At 44.3% G+C, this 13,248-nt stretch overlaps 2 protein-coding genes across 2 annotated transcripts; one reads left to right on the plus strand and one right to left on the minus strand.

Moving 5' to 3' along the window:
• Window positions 1–1,159: 1,159 nt before the first annotated feature.
• LOC110378260 (uncharacterized) lies at window positions 1,160–5,221 on the plus strand. Its single transcript, XM_049836881.2, has 2 exons — window positions 1,160–3,415; window positions 4,365–5,221. Exons 1-2 carry the CDS (start codon window positions 3,252–3,254, stop codon window positions 4,939–4,941), a joined length of 741 nt encoding a protein of 246 aa, XP_049692838.2. The 5' UTR covers window positions 1,160–3,251; the 3' UTR covers window positions 4,942–5,221.
• On the minus strand, window positions 5,215–13,150 carry LOC110378259 (uncharacterized). The gene is made up of 14 exons (XM_049836855.2): window positions 12,962–13,150; window positions 12,420–12,543; window positions 12,088–12,234; window positions 9,844–10,019; window positions 9,514–9,708; window positions 8,993–9,208; window positions 8,369–8,549; window positions 7,915–8,131; window positions 7,592–7,736; window positions 7,251–7,379; window positions 6,892–7,040; window positions 6,280–6,520; window positions 5,839–5,985; window positions 5,215–5,335 (listed from the first exon to the last, which is right to left on the minus strand). The coding sequence occupies exons 1-14, from the start codon at window positions 12,971–12,973 to the stop codon at window positions 5,267–5,269; spliced, it is 2,148 nt and encodes a 715-aa protein (XP_049692812.2). The 5' UTR covers window positions 12,974–13,150; the 3' UTR covers window positions 5,215–5,266.
• Between the last annotated feature and the right edge of the window lie 98 nt (window positions 13,151–13,248).

Genomic DNA, 13,248 nt, shown 5'->3' on the forward strand with positions numbered 1-13,248 from the left:
GCTACATACCTACAAGCAGTTTAACGTGTTATCTACTTAGGTTTTCCTCTGTACACCCGTATAATGGAAAGTAGAAATATTTTGCACACACATTAATTCAATGTTGATACTGAAATGTTACTGATTCTACTGAAAACCTGCCAGCAATTTAAATAATAAACATGCCAATAATTGGAGTTACAAGAGTTATTTTTTAATTTATTCAATGGCAAGTCTGTCTCCCAGTATTTCTTTGGATAGGCATCTAGATTTCAACGGAAGGATCCAGTGCAGGGAGTTGCTGCTAGCGTCGCTGTCTACGAGGGACTCCTAAACAGCTATGACTTATACGGGCTGTTATTCTGTAGAGATGTTTTAAAATAGGTAGATTCCAAATGAAGTCTAAGCCAAAAAAAACCCGGTACCTAACACCTTTCGTTCCTGTCGTCAACACTTGACGATGGGAAAAAAAGTATCGTTCGTTCAGTGTCCATGAATGCTGGTTTTTATTTGTTTGGATTTTTAAAGTGTTTTAATGGATTATGTTAGATCTTTTAAAACACAATTAACTAGAAAATTAAAAATGGCCTTATCATGTTCATAATAACCATTTTACACTTTAAAAATCCATGACATGCTTTATTTTTATTTCTATATTTTACCAGCATTCTTGGACACTGCGAACGAACGAAACTTTTTTCCCGATCGTCCACAGTGTTGAAGAAACGGTGTTACCGAGCGGGAATAATCAATAACCCCTGTGTACCCATAGGTATCACGTTTATTTGCTACCTGCGTAACGTTTAGGTACCTACCTACCAATTTTATGATACGGGCGCTTGGGTACCTACGTGTTAGTTGTGGAACTTCTTCAGGTTTGTGAGAACAGAACCACCTGGTGGAGAAGAAAGTGCATAAAAAGAATGAAATGGTTTTCTTTTCTTGGGGTGTCAATGGTCACTCGCTACTTATATTTAATCAAAGGAATGTCATCATCTGTCTTGCATCTCCCTGCCGTTAGCCCAACTATGACGGGGTCACTTGCGGTCTAACCGGAACAGCTTGAGAACCAGTATTTTGTTGGAGTGACTGCCTACCTGACCTCCACTACCCAGGGTATATTTGCTTATACGCGCGGGCTTAAATTAGCACCATCAGACGAATGGAAAAAAACAAACATCGTGTAATGCGAGCAGTTAGCGAACAAAACACTTCTACCGTTTATTTCATAGCAAAATGGAGTTGGGTACATTGCTTGTCACTTTGGAGAGTTAGTTTGCAGATGATTATTTTTAGATACATTGCCATACCTATATTCTAACGAGTACATACATATCGATGTTCAGATATAATGAGGGAACTTGGTACGTTACTGGAAGGAACGGAGCGTCATATCTTATCAACGTAATAATTTTGCGGTCGTACCAATAGGTACCAAAACTTGTTATCAACAATCGGAGGTTATCTTTGAGAATTAAAAAAATATATAGTTCCCAAGAAACTGACAGATGGCGTTGTGCTACTACGTTAGTGAGCCTTTTGCCAAGTTAAAAAACAAAGGGGAATTATAAAACGAGCGATTAAAAAAACGCTTTGCGACTGATGATGACATACTGTATTAATAACTTGAGCGGCATGAATTTGAGTAAGCGAAAAATTAACTAAAGTAACAACGAATATATTGATTAATAATAAAATCCAGAACGAGCTTACAAAAAGTGGATTGTGATAAATCCATTTCATATATTAAAAATGTATCCGAGCGACTACATTACTAAGTGAGCGACTAGAAATACAGAGAGGACAACTTCAATATTAAGATAGAATCGATTTTTTAAGTGATTTTATACTAACGTGGTACTTAAAAGTTCACTTTGAGCAAAGTTTTGTAAGCTACTTTATTAATGATTATTAGTTCCTGATATTCTATTTTCGAAGAGCTCGTGGCTAAGTCAAAGCCGCGCGGATCGATCAATCATAAGGTTAAGCAACGCTTGGCGCGGTCGGTCCGTGGATGGGTGACCATCTTGTCATAATGAGTTCTTCCGTGTTTCGGATGGCACGATAAACTGTAGGTCCCGGCTGCCATTTAAACATCTTTGGTAGTCGTTATGGGTAGTCAGAAGCCAGAAAGTCTGACAACCAGTCTTACCAAGGGGTATCGGGTTGCCCAGGTAACTGGGTTGAGGAGGTCATATAGGCAGTCGCTCCTTGTAAAACACTGGTACTCAGCTGCATCCGGTTAGACTGGAAGCCGACCCCAACATAGTTGGGAAAAGGCTAGGCAGATGAGTTCCTGATATTCTATTTTAAGATGGCAGAATTTTGAAAACGAATCGCTGTGAAACCGACTCCACGTATTCTTGTTTGCCCTACCCCTAGAGTGCAATTCAAAACCGCGTAGATGCGGAGGGATGAGGCGGCCTGCGAGCTGAGGCGCAGGTAGTTTTAAGGCTCGCCGCCGCGGCTAAGGCTACTGAGGAGCCGAAGCTGCGGTGGTGAGCGTGAAAACCATCTGCGACGATAAGCTCGCATGGGACCGCCGGAGCCCCGCAGCGCCGGAGCCGTGACAGAAGCCATGCTTCCTGCATGTTGCATTGTGCTTCCATGCTGCATGCCTGCTTGCATGCTTCGCTTCAATCCCTTTCCCCCGCTCCGCTATCCCCCGCTTACCCCTTGATATCTTAATTATACATTTCCGATTACTATTTAGGAAATGTGTCTAATGTAATTTATTTCACACATTTTGTATTGCCGCTCAGTATAAAAAATACATTTGCCAAATATTGAAAAAAATGCGGGTCGTATCGTTGACACTCAAACAAATATTAAGTCGCTCAAATATTACCTATGAAGCTGCTCATTTTGTATTTTAAGTAACTCAAATTAATGTTTGTAAGATACTATCCTGTTGATTTTTCGTCACTTGCAGTCGGTCGCTCACTTAGTAATTTTATAACCCAAATTAATTAATTTTGACACTTAAAACTGTAATTTACAGTCACTCGTTTTAAAACTATCCAAAAACAAAGCCTTGGCACCTAAAAGGTGGGACTTATAATCGAATGATACCTAACTTAAAAGCGCAGTTGGGGACCAACAGCTAGGTAAACAAGGGTTCAAACATTACCCTTCTGGCAGTCGGGTAATTAAGCATCAGGTCTGTCTTCAGTTTTAGGTTTTTCTTTGGAATAACGATAATTACGATGACGTAAATTACCAAGTGTCCCAACGTGATACATGTATGTGTTCGCACAAGTGCAGCTTATCTGATGAAGTGCGCGAGTGAGTCACAGCGCCACTCGACCACCACAATAAGTAGCGAGTCTGGCATGGTGCGCCACAGTGCGACTTCCACCATCAACATGTTCAAACTGCTGGTACTGAGTTGTCTGGTGGCCACCGTCCTGGCTGGACCCTTTCACCTCCCACCCTGGTGAGTTTTATACCTGCGTGTTATTGTACATTTTAGACCGTCAACATCCTTGGCCACCACGGCCTGTCTTGCATCCGCCGCCCCATACTACGGCATGCGAATATCAAGGAAGTGATCCGTCGCGCTCTTGTTGTCGTCAGCAACTACAAACATATAATTATGTTTGAGCCGTTTGGGGTTGAAACTTGCGGGCCGTCGGCTCCGAGTGCTCAACCACTTGCCAAGGATCCAAGCGCCTGATTGTCTCTTCCCGTGACTCGTTCGTTTCGCACAACGACTAAGCATTACCATTCAGCATAGCGATATGCTGCCCTCACATCACAGCACAGACTTTTGGGTATCTACATTACCGAATGACAGTGATGAGGATAAATTTTTTGATGCACTTTATTAGTTTTAAGCTGTAAGTATACCTACCTACGATTAGTTGCAGGTGTATGAAGAAATGTAAATACGAGTGGGCATGTATGTGTGTAAACCAAAGGCTCCAAAACTACTGAACCGATTTGGAAAATTATTTCAGTGATGGAAGTCTCCACTTTTCCCGAGTAATATAGGGTACTAGTTTCTGCCAGCGGTTTCACCCCCATTCCGTGGGAACTTTTGCACGAACCCGGATAAAAAGTATAGTAGCCTACCTATTGCCTTCCTCGATAAATGTGCTATCTAACACGGAAAGAATTTTTCAAATCCGTCCAGTAGTTCCTGAGATTAGCGCGTTCACGCAAACAAACAAACTCTTCAGCTTTATAATATTAGTATAGATATTTCATCCAGATATGGCAATAGTTCCCACGAGCTGTTGGTCAATTTGCTTTGCCTCGTCAATTAGGTAGGTATTAGTTTATGCACTAACTACAGGTGTGAAGTTGATACCCGTCTTGTCACCTTATTTTTAGAAAATACCCTGCATTGTGGAATCAGTTACAAAAAATGCTAATATCTGTAGGATACGAGATGGCTGGAACCGGAGACCTCCACGTGGGTGCGCAGACCGCGCGGCCGGCCGGGCGGCGTGCGCGCAAGTCAACGCCACGGCCGCGCTCGCGCCGCACCCGCACTACTGCCGCCTGTTCTACTACTGCAGCGCCGTGCTGCGCCCCGCCTGCCGCCGCTGCCCCTTAGGCCTGCACTTCAACCCCGAGCTGCAGGTGTGCGACTGGCCCAACAACGTCAACTGCACGGCGACGCCGCCACCACGCCCCCCACGGCCTTGCCACAACGCAACAACACCTGTTCCTTCTACTGATGCTCCTTCAAGTGTCCCTCCGGCTACCGACGCGCTTTCTACTGGCGCTCCTACCGACGCCCCTTTTACTGGCACTGCTTCTACTGATGCACCTTCAAGTGTCTCTCCGTCTACTGATGCTCTTTCAAGTGTCCCTCCGTCTACTGATGCACCTTCAACTGACCCTCCGTCTACTGAAGCTCCTTCAACTGACCGTCCGTCTACTGATGCTCCTTCAACTGACAAACCTTCTACTGACGCCCCTTTTACTAACAAACCTTCTACTGTCGCTATATAAACTAATGGTCTTATCGATTCTACATCGCATTACTCTTAAATTACAACTGACGTGGTTTCTACAACTGAATGGGACATCATATCAGCACTGCAGCTTAGTAAAAATTATGACGAAAATAAACCCCTCTAAACAGGACTGGATTTTAAACTATTCAAATATTTTATAAACATTTGCTTTTTGTAGATTAAATTGATATTGTTTTGGTGTAACACTCTAAAAATGCTTTTGTAAAGTCTAACTCTATTTGTATAATGTTATGAATAAAACAAATTTGAGAACATTTAGTGGTATTATTTGGTGGGGAATGCTGGGATGAGTGGGCAGGTCAGCAGGGCTGCGCGCTGGCTGTGGCGTACAGGATCGACAGCGCGTTGCACAGCGCGCGGTAGTTCACCTGCGCAACATCGACTTATCACTTATTGTACAAAGATACACTGATACCGAGATAACAGGAACGAAATTCAAAAACACATTATTAAATACGAGGTTTACATAGTATTGAATTTTGTTATAACTTCAATAGAAATGATAAGAACCAATCAAAGAAGCGTGGACATAAATAACTACGGCGGACTTATTTATACATAGGAAACACAAACATGTGGTAGCAACTCTGCCTTGACACTTTCACGGTAACACAGTTGTTCCGACTAAATCAATGTAAGGGGTGATCTCGTGGCCTGCGGGATTGTTCGAAAGAGTTACTGGGACCTGGCATAAAATGCCTATGTAGGAACAGGATGGGTTTTTACTCAGTGAAAGTATGAACACCGGGTGGTGCGGTGAGGGACACCGCTGCTAACTCACAGGGGAGGGTTTTTTTTATGATTTTTGCCATCCAAAAGAAAGACAGATAGTTTGTTAAGGAGGGAAAATATGAAGTATGGGCGGGGTGACCTCGTCGCCGCAGCCGCGCCGGTAGCCGAAGCACTTGTAGAGCAGGTCCCGCTCGCGCGCAGACACCAGCGCCAGCAGGTCGCGCTGACACAGCGCGCGCTCCACCGACACGCGCGGGATCGTGCCGCAGTGCTCCTTGTCCATGTCCTGACCACACAAATATATATAACTACTTTACGTACCTAATGTATATATCAAATTATTCCTCCGGGTATCGGACGTGCTGGTAGTTGTTACTAGTCTAATCAGGAGGTTCGGCCTGTTACGACACCTGATGATTACCATCCGGTTAGATGATTTCTAACTATCAGGAAACACGTGCTCAGACAGCGAATTCTACGTACTAACCGTACGCGCAATGAAAGTACCTATTGTTTTTTAGGTGGGTTCTAATTCACCCAAATACACCTTTATTATTAGTAATGCCACGAATGAACAGACCTGGAACACCTCCAGTATATTGGAGAGCTGGTCAGGGAACTTGGAGAGCTTCTTGAGGGCGCCGGAGACGACGTTCCTCTCCTCGAAGTTGAGGAAGTTGAGCGGCGAGTCGAGCGTGGGCACGTGCGGCACCGGCGTGAGCAGCGGCGCGCGCTCCAGCCCCGCCTGCGTCAGCGCCTCGCCCACCGTGCTGCAGAAGCGCTCGTACTCCACGTAGCGCCGCCGCCCCGGCGCGCAGAACCTAAGCACGATATTACGCTAAGCTCTTACTTACCCGCGCTATTATGCACATTGTAAAGTAGTTCTTAGGTTGAATGTAAAAGTAAACCTAAAAAATCTTTTAGTGTTAGATAGCCCATTTATAGAGGATGGCTATTTTATCTTGGTGCGCAAAACCGCAAATAACAGCAAATCCACAAAAGTATGTTTCTTTGCTATAACTTTCAAAACGATTGAGATTATCTAAACGGTTATGGCCTAACATTTTTTGACAGGAGTTCCTAAATCAAATGAACAGCTCTTAATGTTTTGTGAGCTGGAGGAACTACGTAGGAGAGTGTATGAACTCGCGTATTGTTGGGTGGATGGATTCAGATAAGGCTCCAGACGTACACTTCCATGAGCGTGTCCATCTCGAGCGGCGTGAGCGCGAGGCCGGCGGAGGCGAGGCCGCGGTAGAAGTCTGCGCGCGGGATCACCAGCTCGTTGCGCGCGTCGAACTGCTTGAGGAACTCGCGCGGCCGCACTCCCTCGCGCACCATCTGACCACCGCCACAACAATCATACAACCGAACATTAACAGCCTTACTACAAAAACTTAAACATCTGTTGAACAGTTGTCTAAAAAGAGTGTCGCTGCAAAACGGACCTTATTTCAACGTCATAATCTGACATATACTCCCCTTTATACTCCCTCATTGTTGACCCCAATACCATTTCACAGCCATATCAGAATAGACAACAGTCTCGACCTTGCCCTTGATCTTGGCGAGTATCTGCACGATGTCTGTCTGCAGCGGGTCCTCGCTGGCGGCGCGCGGGCGGTGCGCGGAGGGCGCGGGGCCCGCGATGCTGGCGCTCTCCACCGGCCGCTCCACCATCTGCAAGTACCGAACCAACGAGGTTAACTTGCTGATGTTACCCGTTGCTCTAGTGCTGGCAGGTATGACTCCCTTGCATCGTGGGTTCTGAGGCTCAAGGCAACAATACTCTGTGGGTTTAAACATTAACGAAACTGGAGGTTGGTGATGACGACATACATGTGCCTTGGTTGGTGAGCACGTTAAGCTGTCGTTTATATCTTGGTGATTACCTCGTCGAGCAGGCGCACGTAGTTGAAGCCGCAGTCGTCGAGGTACCTCGCCTCGAGCGCGCGCACCTGCTGCGCCGACGGCAGCACGCCCAGCCGCGCCAGCACGCGCCGCACCTGCGCGCGCGACACGTGCCCGTTGTTGTGTCTGCGCATTCAATTCAAGAACATTTTTGATTGCCCTTGGAATTCGGACAAATATTTAAGTGTAAATGAGTGCGGAATCGGGTACTTAGTTTAATAATATGACCAGTTGTAATTGGACTAAGTCTGTGTTTCAAAATAGCTAGATGGTGTCATATAGGTATAGACAGAGCGCGACTGACTCGTCATGGTCGCAGAAGGCGGGGCGCAGGTCGATGGCGCGCTCGGTGCAGGCGGCGCGCACGCGCAGCAGCGCGGCCTGCGCGGCGTCCAGGTCGGCGGGGGACTCGCCCTCCGCGCGGTCTGGCGCGGAGCCTCGCGCCGGCAGCTCCAGCACGGCCGCCGCCGCCGCCCCCGCGCGCGCCTCCGGGTGCTTCTCCAGCTCCTTGATCGTGAACACTGACATGCGAAGAAATACGAAATTACTTCATGAATCAGGCATTATAAATCTCGCGATGGAGACTGCATGTGTAGCGGTGGACATATCCCTTGCGGAGAACTTGCTGGAAATAAATAAGAACTAACATACTAGCAGTTTCCTTTTAGGTATAGAAAAAATTCAAACTCCGAATCCAACAGCAGGACACGAACTTATCAGCAGAATATAAAGGTCTCGTAAAGAGAGTAAGCACAGACCCTGGTCGCAGTCATCCTCGAAGGTCCGCCAGCAGACGCGCTCGCTGTCGTTGGGGTCGAGGTAGTGACGCATCACGCACAGCAGCTCGTTCTGCGACAGGATGCTGCCCAGCCCCATGGCGTCCAGCCCGCGCCGGAACTGCTGCGGAGCTATGCGACCGCTGTTCAGCGGGTCGTAGTCCTGCCACACAAGATAAAACATCACTGATATAACTGTGGTCAAAATGCAATGCTGGAATAGTGTATTTGGATAAAGAACCTTTCTTCAAATATCAGTGTGTGGAATCCAGATTAGGCAAGTACCTACCAGTAGAACATTTCCTAGTTAAATGCGAATGTTATAATCTACTACTATTCCCAGATCCCGCTGCAGGATCATTACAGGCATGTTGATTGATTAAATAGTTAGACTTATCTTCTTAGACAGGGGCATTCATTTTTCATAGTGTAATAAAAATGGCCGCTAATGTAATAAATTAAACTTAGGTATATTGTCAAATTTTGGTTTAAAATTTCTAGTTGTTTTCCTGCGCTCTTACCCATGTCCCAGGGAAACTTCTGTCCGTCCCCGGATAAAATAAAATATAGCCTATGTTATTTGGGAATAATGTATCAAAATATTACCCTCAGGAACTCAGACACCCTGATGCGTCTCTGTAGAACGAACTCCTGGACCCTGAGCATGAGGTCGACGAGTTGCCTGGGGGGGTGCGGCTGTGTGAGCGCGGGATGGAAGGTCTCCTGGAAGCCGAGCGGCGCCGTGGACATGCCCGCCTCCACCTCCGGCCGCGCCAGCTTGGGCAGTGTCGTGTCGATCACTGCACTGGGGTTCAGATACGCCTGCGACAATACAACAATAATCAACATACTTATTACTTTTTAACATAATATACCTGATTTAATTAAATTGGCAATGGGTTTATAAAAGGGATTTATAACTTACTTTCCTCACTCTTCTGGTTTCTTTAAGCAAACAGCGTTTTTCTTCTTTTTATGTTCATTGTTTTGTTTTGTCCCTTATTTATTTATTTGTTGTTTCTTGCGTTATTTGTGTGATGAATAAATGGATTTTCTTTCTTCTTTCTTCTAAACTATTCTGTGCGTATTATTGATCATTACACCAGGATGTGTGCTCTCGTGCTTACCGGACCGAGGCCGCGGATGCCCTGCTTCTTGACATCGTCCACTGCCTTGAGGAAGTCCACGTAGTCGATGGTGTACGAGTCCTTGATGAACTTGCGCACCAGCAGGTTGAAGTCCTCCGCCGTCACGATCACCCCGATATAGTTGAGGATCCTCGCAAAGTGAGCAAATGTTATTCTTCCGTCATTTTTTGCAACCTGAAAAAAGAAAATAGTGACCGTAGTAATGTATTTGGTGAAGAGAAAGGAAAGCGCAGACAGTCTGATAGTGTAATATTGAGTAGGCAGGGCGTGAACAGAACAGTTATTAATAGCTCGAATTGTAGAACTTACCAACTCATAGTCTTGAAAGTAGGGCTTGAGCGGCAAGTCCCGTTCCGCGATGGTGGCCAGCAGACAGCACAGGCGGCGGATCTGCCACTGGTCCAGCTTGTGGCACTCGGGCTCCGGCGGCGGCGGGCACGCCTCCAGGATGCAGTCGGCCGACGTCTTGTCGCGACCACCCGCGTCTGACACACACATTTTGTATAACCACGTACCGTGCAAGGATTGCACTTACATTTTGTAGAACGAAGTCATCAGGCGGAACTAGGCATCATATGACAGCAATAATACAATAGTGTAGGTAGTCACAAAAGTTACAGATGTTACCATGTCGCACAGCGGTGCTTTAAACAAATATATTGCTTCAGTAGAAAGTCCAGATAATACTTATGTTTAGTTATATTTGCTCAGTATTATTTTTCGCTATTTTTTCGGTTCTAGCTCTCTTGTTAACTGTAACTTGTAACTGTAACATATGGGAAAAGTTTAAAACTAATAAGAATGCTTTGTAACTTACTAAACGTTTCGTTACCTATGACTTCATATACCTTTTACTTCCTACATTGCGCAGTCAGATTAAAACGGTGTCTGAAACCCTTATAGCATCATATTTGCTAGGTATACAGTAGAACCATTTGATGTATCTAGGCTCATATTATTCAGTGTAAGCAATAACCCATCTGTCCTGAATAGAGGGATCATCAGATTTTCTATTGTCTATTCTATTTCAGAGGGCCTAAATCAGTTTTAACAAGAACATTTATGACGTTAGTTTCTATACAAAAAAAATGCTGAAAAGATTCCTTTTCTGACGCCATCGAATGGAATTACTTTTTATCGTAGTTATTATTCAGTAAGTAATATGAAATGATTTATTTGTTTGCATCCAGCTGGTTAGCAGGTCGGCGAGCGTCGTCTCTTATTGATTGCCTGACCCGGTTACCGTTGCTAAATTAAACCATCCGTTTGTGCCTTAAGTTACGTCAATACCTAGAGTTATCTAAAAATATCTCTCAACTTCTTGATTATTTTATATCTAAAAGCTACAGAAAGACCTAATTGGCCAGCATGATCTAGTTTAATTAACGATTACTTCCCTTCGAGTTTTCGATTAAAGTCAATATACAGTTTTGCTGTAAACTCATTTTTGTTCAAATACAATGACTTTTCACGGACCGTCTGCGCAGATTCACGATAAAGGCTTCTTTCTCTCATGAGTAATACCTTCTTATGCGAGAAAATGTCTGGTCCTTATTTAGTTTTCTTACCATATTTAAAAAATATGATTCTTCTGGAAAAAACCTGCGAGCGTCTACTTAATAATTATTTGTTAGTTTATGGTCCAGTCTAAGATCGCCTCGGACTAACAGTCTCCTTCGCAATTATTCTCTATTGCTAAGTTAAAATGATGCTGTGCAGAAGTCGCAAAAAGAAAGAGCTATAATAATGTTACATCCCTAGGCGCCATTATTCCTACTAGGACAGTAATTTATCGCTCTACGCGATATAGCTGTGTCCTTAGGGTTGTAAATATTTCACTTCTTCTATGCATCTTTTTGTATATATGAACTATAGATAGACGTACTTCTATTCGAGTGAATGTTAAAGGTAGACGCAGATTTATGGGAGCCAAACGCATCAAGTGACCTAAAAGTCAAATGAGATGAGGCTCACCTCCAAACCGAAAAGGCCCAGTCGCACGCAACCGTCAGCTGCATCCAATATGACGTCTGGCAATCCTGGGGTTCTTCTAGGTTTGGATGATTTGAAGCAAGGTAGTGTGAGAGATTTCATAATTCACATTTTATGAACACAATAGTAAAACCGTTCGGCTCTGATGAAAAATGTGCGTTTACCATAAGAGAACTCAGAGGGAGATGTCTCACAACACTTTGGACAAACGAAATCAAACAAAATTAATATTTTTGACAGTTTACTTGCAAAAGCACCAAAAATAAATTGACTATGAACACGGACATGGCTGGTGAGTATATGTGGCTCTCAATCGATTGTCAAAGTAGTTGGCCCACATCTGGCTCTCTGAAAATACAAAGGACGCAAATACATTCCCGTGCTAATCACGATACACATACAACATCTAAATAATACAATCGTTCTGGCAAAGTATCTCAAAAACGGTCAACAATGGCGAGTATGGATAGTATACCTAGGTACTTTACTTTAGATTCATCAAGTGTTAAAACTAAAGACACTAAAGATTCTGGTGAGATTAAAATTAAAGTCGAGGCATACCTTCACCATGTATAATCTGACACAACTGATGATAGAGGACGCGGCCATCTTGTGCACGGAAGTAGTCTGCTAGCTGCGCGATCTCCGAGTCCGACAGCCCGATGACGGAGCGCAGCGGCCCCGCCAATATCGACACGAACTTTGACTCTGGAAACACCAAAATAGTCCAAATTCCAGCCGTAATATCTTTTTATCTAACGCCCTTCGCAATTACTCTTGGTTGTCACGATGGTATTGGTAATGAGAGTCAATGCAAAGCAAATTAGACCTTCGCAAGGTAAATAGAGTGCAGGGGTCTATAACTGAGTGGCACATTCAGCGGTAGCTGGTACCTGATATGAGGGAGTTGCCCTCAGGGTCGAGGGGTCTGTACCAGTCCCACAGGTTGAGCCCCACGCGGAAGGCGGCCGCGCGGATCTTGTTGCACGTCTTCCATACATCTGCCAACCGGACTATCTGCAGGCGAGACGCAACGTTATTAGATGCTTATATTTATCATTATTTACTATTCTGCTGAGCTGAGGCGCCTTTATATGCAAAGAAAGAGCGAGCTAGCTTCGACACTGCATTTGCTCAATGTCGACCGGCGATTCCAGACTTTTTTAAGAACAGGTTTCGTCGTGACATTCTACTAAAGACATTAAAATTTATCGCATTAAGTGCTGAAGTCACATGAATATAAGCTCAGTGGGTCGTCTTAGGGGTAAAAGCGTGCGAGAAGCCCTAGGCTTCAAGTAACAGGAGCCAGATTTAGATGAAATCCTGTCCTAACTAAACAACTGACAGAATAAAAACATATTTAAAGTACATGCTCTTGTAGCTTGTTCTGGAGAACGTGAATACGCTATGATCTTCTTATATCATCGTAACTTACCGTGTCATGCATAGTGACGGCCAAATACGGAACTAACTACTACTAATTGCGTAAATTGTTAATTCGCACATGCCTAAACAATTTAGATCGAAATTTAGGTTTATTGGCGATAATTTTGATAATTTAAAACTGAACACAAAATTTTACATTTGACAGCTGAAGTAAGTGCATTGTCACTACACTGCTTAATTATTTTACAAATTCAAATAAAGAATTTAAAAATATATTTTTTGTAAAGGAGGTTGCGATCCCAAAGAGGAACTATATAAAGTTCCAGGTTTGTGTTA

Source organism: Helicoverpa armigera, chromosome 14 (assembly GCF_030705265.1).
Source record: "Helicoverpa armigera isolate CAAS_96S chromosome 14, ASM3070526v1, whole genome shotgun sequence".
NCBI lineage: Eukaryota > Metazoa > Arthropoda > Insecta > Lepidoptera > Noctuidae > Helicoverpa > Helicoverpa armigera.

What these genes read in the sequence shown, in the direction of transcription:
- LOC110378260 (XM_049836881.2), top strand. Translation starts at nt 3,252, where the DNA reads ATGAAGTGCGCGAGTGAGTCACAGCGCCACTCGACCACCACAATAAGT. An exon ending in CCCTTTCACCTCCCACCCTG is followed by an intron (nt 3,416 to 4,364) that starts GTGAGTTTTATA and finishes TAATATCTGTAG; the next exon opens with GATACGAGATGGCTGGAACC.
- LOC110378259 (XM_049836855.2), bottom strand. An exon ending in TCAGATTATACATGGTGAAG is followed by an intron (nt 10,020 to 12,087) that starts GTATGCCTCGAC and finishes TGTGTGTGTCAG; the next exon opens with ACGCGGGTGGTCGCGACAAG. An exon ending in GGCGCGGCTGCGGCGACGAG is followed by an intron (nt 5,336 to 5,838) that starts GTCACCCCGCCC and finishes GATGTTGCGCAG; the next exon opens with GTGAACTACCGCGCGCTGTG.